Genomic DNA, 13,719 nt, shown 5'->3' with positions numbered 1-13,719 from the left:
TGCCTATAAATATTAAGAGAATGTTAGGGAAAATAAAAAAGACATTTTACAGTTGTTTAATATGCTATGATATGTGAATCTAGTTCAGTGATCCTGAACTTTTGATTAAGGTTAGATATTTCTAAATGGCAATAGAAAAGACCTGAGGAAATAATGTTGCAGTTGTATTTTACTGTATATTTTTGAAAGAAGATTCTTTGACTTAGGATACATAGGCTTATTTTCAATTTTTGTCTCTTAGCAAAGTTTTACTTTTTTTTTCTTCCCAGTACATGTGAAAATGTAATTTTTGAAGAGATTTTCTATTTTACATAAAGCAACAATATTTATTAGAACAAAACTGAGGCTGAAAATTGTCTTTTTAGAGTGTGTAGATTTTATGTGTCCTATTTGAGAGTGCTAATTGACACTATTTTTCTACTCTAGTGTAACTTTACTTGTAATGATTATTTTTAAAACAGCAAATGTAGGTAAATCTACTTAATTTTTTATTGTATTTTTCATTTAATTTCATAAATATATTTATTTTGATTTCCCATTGGCTTCTCTGTGTTCTTACTGAACTTAAGATAACTTATGTTATTTCATACAAACTTAAGCCTGTTGACTGTCAAGAAGCTCAGGTTTCTATTCTATTAAATGGGGGGGAAATGAAATTAATATCTAAGGAATCTATTATTTTGTAAATGTGACTGACTCATGAAATGTCTGCTATAAAATCTCATTGTTCTTACAAGCTCTGAAGCACACTATTAAAGTTTTTTCTTCCTGTAACATCCTGTGTTATTTTATCTCTAGATTCTCTTGATGCCTTTCTTTCAAGTCTAAAAAATTGATAAGAATCTTTTAATTAGAAACTAAAATGCTATATATAGTGGTAAATAGAATTTTTTTACATCAAAGGGCAAACATATAAATAGGATTTTCTCCTCAATTGTTTTTATGAGAATGTTCCTTTTTGACAGAAATTTTTGTAATCTCTTCCAGCAAAACTTATTAAAAAGCATCCAAGTGCTTTATTAAGGCTACTTCTCAAGGAAGAAACATGTTATGAGGAATTGTACATTGCATCACAACACATTTTTAATTATTTTTTCTCATTTTTTGAGGAGAAATATTAGTCATCATGTTGCTGTGCTGCTTTCAATACTCAGCTAATTATACACAATGTGAAGAAAATGTCTAAATTTTTCCATTTCAAATTCTTGTTAGTTTGATTATTCAAAAAAGTGCATAGCTTGTAAATGTTTCACTGGTGGTTAAGATATTTGCCCTATTTGAAATGAAAATCACTGGAATATATTTAAGGTCCCCTCCAGAGCAGTGCACTGATGTTGATCTGCAGAAATGTGTTGTAGTTGATGTACACGTGTTCCCTTCACAGATGCTCATTCTTTGGGGCCAGCTTCTGGGGAAAGCTGATCCCCAGCAGGAGTACCGAAGGGACATCATTATCCTGTTGTTTCTTTATAGTAATAAATAGCCATATTTGGTACTGGTTGTCCATCTCCTCTATTGCTGCAGTGATCCCTGAGGCATGGAGCAGGTGATTTAAAATAATTGGAATCACATTGCTCTTGGTTTGGCAGGAAGGTTTGCATACCACTTTTGTTTTTGTAGAATTCAAGCTTTTAATCTTCACTTTTTTGTGCTTAGTGATTTGAAATGATCTTTTCCACTCCATTTACTCTTGATTCCGTTCAGGCATTCACTGACATGCTCAAACTTCACAGTCTTTAACAGAAGTTAGCTCTGCATAGTTGCATTAGATGCATGGGGTGCTGAGTATTTTCTGTAGTGGGCCTTGCAGGTCAGTGCAATTTATGCACCACTAAGTGCTGCACCTGAAACAGCTAATTTCAGAGCTGTTGTTGGTATTTTTCTTCTTCAGTTGCATGACATAAAAATTTCAGAACCTTTTGATCATGTCGGAGGCATTGCATTGTGCTCTTCCATTGTGTTCAGTTCTCCTTTCCTGGCTCTTGTTCATGTTCTGCACTGAGTGCATCTTCTGGTCTCCAGGACCTCCCCTTTCATGACTCAGTTGTCAGCCCCTGATGTGTCAAGCTGATGGTTGTTGCAAAAGCCTCACTTTTTCTGAGAAATTTCCTGGGTTTGAGAACTGAATGATGTAATTGATTGTCTTGCTTTTGTGGTTTAAAGAAGGCTTTGCGGGTGTTTTTCTTGTTACTTCTGCTTGACTGAGGTGGTGTAGATGGAAAAGTACTTATTTCCTCTCTTTGGGTTCTTTTATTGATGTATGTCCATGAACATAAGCTCCTGGCCATTTTACCTATTCACTGAGCAGGCAGGTAGATGTGCTTAAAGATAATACAGACCCAAGACTTTTTGAAATCCATTTCTTTATTTTGTGGTTCTTAACCAGATATTTGGAAGAACTGTTAACCTAAAAAGTGCATTGTCTGGAATTCTTAAGGTGCAGTTTTTTGCTACGGTAGATGAGATTTTTAGCTGAAAGGGGGAATCTGTCTTCCTCTTCATTCTCTCTTGAGTGTCCCCTTTGACTTGTTACTATTGCATCTACCTTGTGGTTTATTTAGATCAGTTTATTTGTCTGATGAAAACCAGGCCCACTTCAAGTGGTGATGAATTTTCTGCTGCTGATCTGACTTGCTGGCTAGCCACATGAGCTGACAAGGGAGAGTTGGTGAGAAGACATTGCCAGGATGGGGCAGAACTGTTTGCTTTCAGCAGCAGCCCACAGTGTGCAGTGTGACAGTGCTTTAGAAACATGTATCAGGAAGGGATGCAATTTCTGGAAAGGGATGAGTTTCTCAGCCTATCTAGAGTGTCTTGGTATCTTGGTAGGCCTGAAATATCTTTGAAATACACTTGATTGCACTTGAGTTTAAACTTAATGGTAAGTTTCTGTGTTTGCATCATGTGTCTTGGGGAGTGGTTACATCTGTGTAATGTTTTTCATATTAATTTATTCATATACCTTTTCTCCCTTAAAACATTAACAGTTTCTGTCAGGAAACAACTGTGGTCCAGGGTCACCTTAGAAATACATTAGCTTGTAGTTGTTTATCTTAGAGAAGTGTTCAAGAGAGGAAATCTCCCAGACCAAATCGATATGGTGCAATATACCTAGCAGTTAAAAGCCAAACCAAGCTGAAACAATAGAATATTTTTTACTCTGATAGTCTCTGAAGTGGATATAGTTTAAAGACAAATGTTACATTTAATATATGTGCATTTAGAAATCCAAGCTAGGCTTTTTATATTCTTTCTTACTCACTAATTCTCTTCTGGTACCAGCATATGGTCATATAGAAGACTTGGTTATACTTTATATAGAGATCTAAATGATGGCATATGTAACTATGTTGTTAACAAGCAGGAATAATAAAATGCTGTAGAATGTTCTTTGCATTTAATAATGTAATGATGAGAATCAAAAAACTGGGCTCTCATTTCTCCTTTGATCAGAATGCAGTTGTTGCAGTGCAGGTGGATGAATGAAGGTTAGCTAAGGTCAGCAAATGGGCTGCAGTGGAACAAGGGAATGACAGAACTGCCACTGGTCCCTTGTACCTTACTTAATTCTTGGCCTGTCACATCCTGTGAACAGCAGCCTGAAAATTCACATCTAGCAAAAGAAGATGAAATTTTAAAATCACTCAAAGCAGACTCTGTTGCCTGAGAGGGGGAAAAGAAACAACAATGGTAATGTGATAATTTGTTGATGGTTGTTTTTGCTGTATTTATGGTTGCACTAGCTACTGCAGGCCAAAACCAGCTAAATGATGGTCCTGCATGTGGGTGCCATATGTGCTGTGGGTGTCTGCACATTCTGTGGGTGTCATTACAGATGCCAGCTGGATGTGTATTTTTTTGTTTGTTTATTTGCTTTTTAATTTCTTTATGCTTTATAGATACATATATATACATACATATATATATTCATTTGGTCAAAAATGGTACATTTTTCATAAAAGATGATAAATTATCCAGAAATTACAAGAACCACTTAGCAAAGACCTGGTAGCCTGTGTTACAAAGCAGGTTAGATGTAGTGGGGATTCACAAAAGGATATCTGACACTGAGTTATATCTATTGAGGTGCCTTCTAAAGAGCTTTCCAGTTTTACTGCATCCTTCTGAAGTGTGATGTAAATGTGTAGACTTTCTTGTCATGCAATTTTGCGTGCATCTCCACAGTAGTGACACAGCCAGGCATTTTTATAGAGGGCCTTCAGCCTGAGCATTGTCTAGTAAGAGAAACTGTTCTGACTTCTGGGTTTTTTAAAGGATTCATCTGTTTGTGTATATGTATTCATGTTGTTTTCTTTTTTATTTATTAATACTTAGGCTTATATATGTAGTCATAACAAGAAAATTATGTTGTAGAGCAACTAAAAGATGTAATAAACAAAAATGTCATGATTCCCCCAACTTTCCTTTTCATTGCTGCTGTACTTTTCCAAGGAAGCTGGTTTTCTCAGCTCTTCTGGATTAAATGCCTATTGAAAGCCTGCCAGTAGTTTTAGAAAGAGTTAACTTGATGATTCACATTATCCCGTCCCGTGTTTCCCAGAGTTTTAAAGAAATAATTTGTTACAGTCGTACTATCCTGTATTATATTTATTTGGAGAAGTATGGTTTAGAGTAGTAAGTGGCTCTTCAGCATTTCCTCTTAAGTCCTCTGTCTACATGCTTCAAATCTTAATGTGCACATTTCAATGGAAACAAAATAGGAACAAAGTTGATACTGTTCCAAAATGTCTTCAAGTAGCTTGTCTAATTAATTAGTTAAATAACATGGCTGTTCTGTTTCTTGGGTGTTTTCAAGTCTAGAAACAAGTGTTGCTTTCTATTGGATAGCTGAGTATTTTCTTCCACTATTACTAGAAAAAAACTCTTGTTTCTGGCAGTTGGGAGTTATGAAGTGTTCCCATGTTTGCCTGCTATAGGACTGAATTAAAGGAACTAGTTTGGGGAGAATATATGGTAAAGAAAAGAAGAAAAGCAAGCAAACACACTGTTTCTCTACCACTCGTTTTTCTTTGGTTTTTGTAGCTGCTCAAGAGTTTGGAGTTTTGGGAACCTTTTAGAGGTTTGTGAGTCAGAGCTTTACAGAAAATGCAGCCAATTATATTTTAGCCCATTGCTATCCCTTGTGTGAGAGTCTGCGTGAATGAACAGTTTCTTTCAGGCAGTGTTGGTGAGATCCATGAGAGTACAGTGGTCTGACCAAGCCCATAATGTCTCAGCTGTTCTCTCTGGTCTGTGTCCAGAGTCAGTGTAAGGAACATGTGAGCCAGGGCAGGTCTCACTTCCCCTTGCTGGGTTTTGCCCAGGATGGGAATTTGAAGAGCTGTTTCCTATGGCAGAGATGGGTTAAGATGGGGGGCTGCTCTGAGTCATATATTGTTTTGTTCGTAATTTTTGAATAAGTCTTATAGATTCAGAAAACAGATCTTTTATTAATTATCATAGAATGCTTTGTCTGTTTCAATGCAATTTTATTTGATTAATGACATATTTTTACTTACTGTATATATTTTGTTTCTGTATTCTCAAACCAGTACAAAAGGTTTTACCATGACTAAATAATAATTCCAGTCTTTTCCATATTGCAGTCTACCCACATTGCTCGAGCCAGCTTCCAGGTTGATGCTTTTGGATCATCTTTCATCTTAGATGTGACACTAAACCAGTAAGTAGTGACCGTATCTTAAACTACATTTGTCCAAGACCTGGTGTCTGTGAAATGGAATTTTCCAGTGGAGTTTTTAAGAGGATGTATTATAGCAAAAATATTATATTAGGTATTGAGTTAATTTGTAGTGGAATATTTTAGGTTCTTCTGTTACTTTCTTGAGTAGCATTGTAGGCTTTGATATTGCCATTGTTACTACTTGGTATTTATTCTGGTATAACTAACATTTTAGTAGCATAATTTCAATTCACAGAATCACAGAATGGTTCAGGTTGAAAGGGACCACTGTGGGTCATCTCATCCAACCACCCTACCCATGCAGGGTTATCCTAGAGCACATGGCACAGGATTGTGTCCAGGTGGTTCTTGAATATCTCCAGTGAGGTAGACACTGGATTGTCTCTCTGGACAGTCTGTTCCAGTGCGTGGTCAGCTGCACAGTAAAGAAGTTCTTCCTCATGTTCAGGTGGAACTTCTGAGCATCAGTTTCTGCCATTTGCATCTTGTCCTGTTGCTTGGAGCCTCTGACAAGAGCCTGGTCCATCCTCTGGGCACCCTCCCTTCAGATACTTGGAGACATTGGTGAGGTCCCCTCTCCTTGTCTCTTCTCAAGGCTGAACTGGCCCAGCTCTCTCAGCTTTTCCTCCAAAGCGAAATGCTCCTGTCCTTTAATCATCTTTGTTTCCTTCTGCTGGACTTGCTTCAGGAGCTCCATGTCTCTCTTGTCCTCAGGAGCCTAGAACTGGACACAGCACTCCAGGTATGGCCTTGCTTCTGCCAGTTTACTGTAAAGGCAAATGACAAACTTCACATGATATTAAAAGGTGGATTTCCCAATAACTGGTAGCTCTGAGCATTTTAATAACCAAGCATAAAATACTGAAGATACATCAATTACACAACAGCTAATCCTCAAAAAACAATGAGTACTTGGGAATGAAGTTTCTCCAGATGTGTTTACAGCCTATTGGAACAGAGAAGCATTGTAAGGCAGTAGCACTGTGAACTTAATGAGGAAATATTGAATAATAGTAAACTTACAGTGTGTGGCTTTCACTAATGAGTTTTGGAAGTAGTCTTTCAGCATAGCTGTTTTAACATAGGAGTTGCTTTGCTTTTCTGTCCTGAAGTGAAACAAGAATAAATAATAGAGTAAATAGAAATGTTTTGTTAAGTAATTAATCTTCTAATAATTGAACATAATGTTTTGTGGTTTGGTGTAAGAGTTTGCATGCAATTGCTGCAAGTTTTTCTGCTGTAAAGATGACCTGTTCAGGTTGCAGTGACACCCACTAAAATTTCACTTGTAGATAAAATTGAAACAGTGGCAATTTCTTTACATGCACTGACATTAGTTAAAAAGCACACGTGAATCTCTGGTGGTTACAGACACTGGAGACACTCTGCTGCTGGAGGGAGAAGGCAAGAGGCTCCTTTAGAAGTATGATTTTATGACAACTGTATTTTAAAACAGCTATAGAGGAAGAATTTCCTCCTGAAAAGCACCAAATCCTTGACACTGAAATGTTTCTTGGAAGTAGAAATTTTGTATACATATTTATACCATACTGAAAGTAGTCTGCACAAACCTGTTTTAATTTGGCAGGTTAATGATGTGGTCACAGTTGGTTTCTAAAATATCAGCATTGTCCTTAGAGTATAAATTTTAGGTCATCTTAAAAAAAGTAAACACATTTACTATGAGAAGAGAAGTTAAGGCTTTGATTTTATGAGCTGCAGCTTTGTATGTGTAAGGAAACTTGTAGGTAGAATTTTTGTATATGTACATAGAAACAGAAACATATGTTTAACATTTTATATTTTGAGCTGAGTGCCATTTTTATTCCTTTATTATCTTAGATGATATTGCACAAGTATGTGTATGGTGAGGCTGTCAAAATTCTTTCTTATTGTTCCTAAGAGTGCCAGAATCCAACTTAATATTAACTTTTCTTGAAGAGCTTCACTTTTTATAATGTGAAAGGTGTTCTATTACAAATTGTGCAAAATGAAAGAAAGAAAGCTGCAAGGAAATCAAGATGTTTGGCTGCTATCATGATATCTAAATCACTTTTAAACTACTTCTGAAATATCATTTGCAGATCATCAAAGAAAAAGAGGCCCAGGTACACCAGAGAAATATTTAAAACATATTTTTAATTATCATTCCTGTGAAAAAAAAAATCTTTCATTCAGAAGGTTGTAAATATTTTTTTCTTTTGCAGTTCTTACTCTCCATATTATATCCTGTGTGTATGTTTAGACCATAGTAGCTCTATAGTTGAAAAGTTGTTAAATTCTTGTAAGCAGCTAGGTTCAAGATTTTAGTTTCCTCTGAAAAAAATATCAGTTTAGTATTCATAACTGAACCTCTGCTGATGGCTAAAGCATGCTGAAACAGGCCCCTGTAGTAAACTTAGCTCTTATGTGCAATATGCATTTGAGAAATGATAAAGGAGGTATGGGGGACACAGGAGGAGAAATAATTAAAAATACATAGGTTTTCAGAAAGGAGGGCCACTCCTTGTCTATGTCAGCCTCCTTTCTTTCAGTCTTCATGTTGTTAACAGCTTACTGTACCTGAATATACATGAGCATCATCTGTAGTTACAATAGCAGTGGAAGGTCAGTCCAGTGAAAGTGTTCATTCTCCTATATGTGCCCCAACTTATAGAGGAAAAAAAGTTCAAAATTAAAATGAGACTAGCAAACAGGGAGCTTAAAAAAAATCAGAAATTAAAATATGCTCCTGACTCCAGATGTTTTTTGCAAATATTTTTTTCTTCTTTTGCTGCTTTCCATGTGGGTATTGTTTTCTCTATTCTTTTCAAATCCGTATTTTTATCTGTCAGATTCTCTGTTCCCTCTGCTGCATTTGCCTGTGCTGTTTTATACATACTCGTGTTGTGTACCCTATTTTATTTTAGATTCTGTTGTGTTGGTATATTTTCCATCTCTGTTCTTATTCAATTCTCTAGAGTCACACATTTCTTAGTCAACTTTTTCTATCAGGAATGGTTGTCCATTTAGCCACCACCATAGGTACTGCACAAATTTCTGATTTTTCTTTTACTGTTTCCTTGCCAACTTTCTGTACACTCACAGTTGAGGCTCACAGAAATGTTCAGTGTCCTACTTTTCTCTCTTCCCCCATTGCCTGATTTTACCACTTCACTTCCCTTGCTGCTATTGATTTGGGGTGTTAGTTGAAGCAACTTTCCCTTCTTCTGCCACCTCCCAGAACAGTGGCCTGCAACCAAAGGCTCACTGATTTCTGCACTGAAACAAGCAGCAAAGGTACAGGAGCTGGGCAGGAAAATAAAGACGTGAACCTTACATCAACATTTCACACATCAGGAAAGCTGAGGCTCAGGACAGGAGCATTCTGCAAGTCCTGGATGCAAATGAGAGGAAAGAAATGAAAAAAATTTCCAATTGGCATTAAAGTGTGGTCATTTAACACTGAAATCAGTGTGCTTTCTTCTTGCTTGTTTTGGATCTCAACTAGTTGTGAATGCACATTTGTTCACATTAAATGCAGATGTAAAATATCCTGAAGTATAACCTGTAATGATAATAGAAAGTAATAATAAGCTGTTAAAATGATAGTGTAGTGTCCCTTTTTTAGTTTTCCTTAGTGATGGTGGTATTTTCTCCATATATATTGCTATTCTTTTGCCCTCCTTTTTTTCCCCTGAGTTGCCATAGTATTTCTACAATGAGCTTTTTTCTAAGATACAGTGTTTCTTTTTAACTTTTCTTGCCTATTCAATTGCCTGTAGCATTTAAAAGGAGCTTTCAGATCAAATTAGCTGTATTTTTAAGAGGTTGAATGCCTTAGGCAGAGGTTAGGGATGCATTAGTGACTGTGGTGTGTTTATGAGTCTGTTGCCTCAGTATCTGTATGTGTTCTGGGCTGCATCTAACGGAGCTGTTTTCTCTGGCTATCCTGATTAGTGCTGCCTCCATCAATGGGAGAGCCAGGGCAGGGCTGCCCAACAGCACAGACAGGTGCTGATCCAGCCTTCCCACCCTCCACAGGTGTCCAGCTCCAGCCACTGACCCAGACCTATGCAGGAGTCCCGCAGCAATGAAACGTGCTTCCTCATTTCTTTATTTTAGTTCCTTCCTCTTGAAGTTTTTAATGCTGTGGTGGCATCTGTGGCTCAGCAAATGGCTGTTTCTTTTTTCGTGTAGAATATTTCTTCTTAAATGTAGTCATGCAATCAATTACACTCTCATCTTGTATTGTAACTATGTGATTAATTAGCAGAGCTTATCAGGACATGGGATGCGTTTCCCAAAGCCTCCTTGAATCCTTTTTGCTCACATGTATCTGTCTTAGAGTATCTGAGCCAGGACATGTTTGCTCATGGGTGAAGCAGCTGAGACCTGATGTGATAATGGCCCAAAACAAGCTGTGGTTGTGGGCTGGGTTTGGAAAGAGAGTGCTGCTGGATGGGTAGCTGGAAAAACTGTAGTTTTTGTGCTTGTCTGGAGGCTGGATGGGCTCTGACATGGGATCACCCCATGTTCACTTACTGGAAACCACGATGGGCAAGAAAGATGATGCTGCAGCATCACCCTTTGTATAAAGGCTGTGGTGTCTCAATCACGGAGACAAGCAGAGTATTTCTTGTGTGTGAGTTTGAAATGTGGTCACTTCTGAGATGCAGTATGGTCTTCAGAAAGATCCCTGAAGCATCTGACCGACCACCAGTCTGTGACTTGGCTTCTCATGTAATAACAAGAAGAGCCCTCCCTGATCATGTCCTTTTTTTGTGAGAGTGAACACATTGATGGCCTGGGATCTTCAGGTTTGTGGTGGGGGGGAAGTGCTCTGAAGGGTCACAAGCATAAATAAAGATTTCATGCTTATATTCAGTGCTTCAGGACTGCACTGTCCTTCCTGGTGACAGTCACTCATTAGGATGGAGCAAAACCATCAGCTGCTTTCTCTTCCTGCAACACAAATTTAATTCCTTTGGTCCATGTTTTAGTGGAAGTTAATCTGTACAGAAGTAGTAGGCTGGGTGAGATGTGATCAGAAACTCTGCAACTTTAGGAAGCTCATACATCATCTGTTCCAACTGTGCACCTGGCCATGTCCTGAAGGAGGATCAGCACACTGTATAAATTGATGGTTGTCATGATTAACTACTTTCAGAAGGCTGAAAGGTTACATATGAGGCATTTTTTAAAAACTCTCAGAAAATATGAATAGATTTTTTGTATATGTCATTCTTAATTTAAATTATTTCTGGGTAGTGATATTGCAATGTTCCTGGCAGCCCGGAAATTGAATTGTTTTGCTTTACCACTGAATGTATTTTGCAGCTACTGCTGAGAAGGATGCAGACATTCCTCATGCCTTGTGGGGAATGTTTATTAGGAACGTCTTTTAACTAGGGTTTTGCAAACCTTACAGGATCAGATTGTAAACTTCATCAAAAAGATCTGAAAAGAGAAGCAAAATAAAAGGCATCTTGACAGACAAGTGTCAGCTTTTTCATCAGAGAAACTGCTGAAACTTTGTCTGTAATTTCTCTTGGCAAATGGTCTCCAACACTAATATCAATGTGTCATGTAAGCTGTTAATGAAAAACATATTCCTGAATTTGCTTTAAATTGTAAACATTTCATTCTGTGGAATTCAAATGGATTAATTTCCCCAAGTGGTTTAAAAAATGCAGTTGCACTGTTTATAACTACTGCAGTTTTTGGTGAGTCGTTCTCCTGTGCTGCCCCTGTGAGTCTCGTGCTTCTCCTGGTCACCCGCAGGAGGGGAGTGAGAGAACCCATCTGCCTTTGCTCCTCTAAAAGTGCTCTGTGCTTTCTGCTCTGTCACTGTTGTAGTGATGCCTGGTAACTATTTGGCTAACTGTAAGTGATGGTCACATCAGAAGCTCTTCTGAGCATTTTTGGGCCTCCCTAAGTTCCAGCTCGATACCTTATTAGTTACTTTAGTGAATGTCTTGGTTGCACACAGTCCCAACTTTTCTCATAAGTGGCTGCAATTTACTGGAGTCAAAGGAATTCAAGCTCTGTTCACTTTCCTTGTTCATGCTGTGTTCATACCCACTTGGGTATGATCACATTTCAGTAATTGATTCTTACTTAAAATAATGGCCTTTTCACTTTAATTGTTTTATTTATTATCAATTTATGTGTAGCATGATATAGACTGGGCTCAGGTCTTCTGAATAAGGTATTGAATTGTCTTCTACATTATCTTTGAATTATTTGTTAAGTAATGTTTATTGTGTACTCTGTGATCAGGACCCCAGCTGACCCAACAGGACTGTCTTTCTCCTTTTGAAGTCATTCCCCATCCCACTCTGTGATGAAAAAGCTACTATGGTCATAATTGCAAAGTTATGCAGACTTGAGAAACACTTTCTTGCTGATACTATTGCTTAATTTCAAATGTTTATTTTGTTGTCTGGGAGGCAATTATTCTGTTTGTTGTTAACACATATTTTGTACAAACTGTTTTGAATGACTTACTTTTTTTAATGCTTAATGAAAAATGTTGATTCTGCAGAGATTTCTGACAACTGATTCTGTTTGGGCTGAAGGACAAAGAAGGGTGAGGAAAAAATTCAGGGTTTTACTAGTGTATCACTCAACATCCTGAGAGTGGGGAAGTTGCCTGGGGTTATGCAGTTAGACCTGTTTGTAGCATCATCACTCAGGGCTTCTGCTTTTTGTGTTTGCTTGTTTGTTTTCTTTTTAATTTTTATGTTTAAGAAGTGTGAGAGTTAAAAATTCATCAAAATAGAAATTGTTTTGATTACTAGTGAACCTAACTGATAAACATTCGAACCATAGTTTCAGTCTGAAAAAACTGTGTAGCATGGAGTTCTCTTCCCACCTTGGTATGTATAGCATATCAGCTCTTTTTGTTATATTCAAAGCTTGACCTCCTGGATCTCTGGCAAAATGGCATCTTTTAGGACCCTTAATAATTGCTTTGCCTTTTTAATGACTCGCTCAGGGTATCAGTATCTTTGCTGAATTGTACATTCACTACTGCCTTTTTTCTGTGTCATGTATAAAGGCAGCATAATTTTTGCACTTTTTAGTGAAATCCTTCTTTCCATTGTTCCCAAAATTTGCCCAGGACTTAAATTTTTTATTTTTTCAACTTCCTTTTTCTCACTATAGAGTTTACTATTTAGTAAATATTAACAATGTTCTTGAGAACAATGTTCTTTAGTCGTATTGTATAATCACTATTGCATTTGAATTCGGAATCCCTTGTAAAAAAAATCCCTGGCAAATTTGGACAAGAAGAATTTTCAATAAACATATGTTAATTATCTATAAGTCTATTACCTTTTTTCAGTTTGTTTTGTATACAGTTCTATTATGCTTAAAACATCTCTTGAAAGGATAAATTGCTTTTGATAGCTCAATTACATTTCTTATATTATAATTTAGTTTTAGGTTAAAAAATTTCTATTACCTATTATTTCTGAATTATTGACAATAGATTTGTTGATTTAGTAAAAACTACAGGTAAACACCGTTGAAATTGGCACACGTTTGCTGCTGACTTCAGTTGGATATGAAAAGTTTAAGTCATGTCTGTGAAATTCCAGTGAGTGCTTTATTGACATCCTGGTTAAAGTGAGAACAAAAGGTAATTTGTTTAATTTACCTTTTAATTCCAAGTATGTCACTGTGCATCCCCTCATAAGATACTTCCCTGACCCATTAAAATTTTTCTGAAAGGCCGTTCCTTTGTTTTCTCCTCAATGGATGTGATAAAAAATATTTTACTGTGTTTAGACAATTGCATTTACTAGAAGCAATGTTTGTTTGTTTAGTGTGATTAAAACATATGGAATTATCAGCACTAAGTAAATTTTTTTTCCATAGTCTGAATTCTTCTGACACAAAAGTAATTATAGAGAATGTATTAGTGTATATTTGTGAGTGTGTGTTTGTGTAGGGAAATTGTCCTGAAGAGATATTATCATTCTATTAGCATAATGTTTTTCTTTCTTGATGATATACCTTAGATTACC

The 13,719-nt window shown here is 36.8% G+C and overlaps 1 protein-coding gene across 6 annotated transcripts in view; it reads left to right on the top strand.

Moving 5' to 3' along the window:
• Positions 1 to 13,719, top strand: part of ADAM22 (ADAM metallopeptidase domain 22) — a 131,333-nt gene that overhangs the window by 10,450 nt on the left and 107,164 nt on the right. For all 6 annotated transcript variants that reach the window (XM_021551750.2, XM_077788178.1, XM_021551753.2 and 3 more), the window contains exon 3: positions 5,607 to 5,683. In XM_021551750.2, coding sequence (XP_021407425.1) covers positions 5,607 to 5,683 — 77 coding nt within the window. The remainder of the gene's footprint in view (positions 1 to 5,606; positions 5,684 to 13,719) is intronic.

The sequence above is a fragment of the Lonchura striata genome, chromosome 1 (genome assembly GCF_046129695.1).
Source record: "Lonchura striata isolate bLonStr1 chromosome 1, bLonStr1.mat, whole genome shotgun sequence".
Taxonomy (NCBI): Eukaryota; Metazoa; Chordata; class Aves; order Passeriformes; family Estrildidae; genus Lonchura; species Lonchura striata.
Note: the sequence above shows the minus strand (reverse complement) of the source record. Positions and strands in the feature narration are given on the sequence as shown.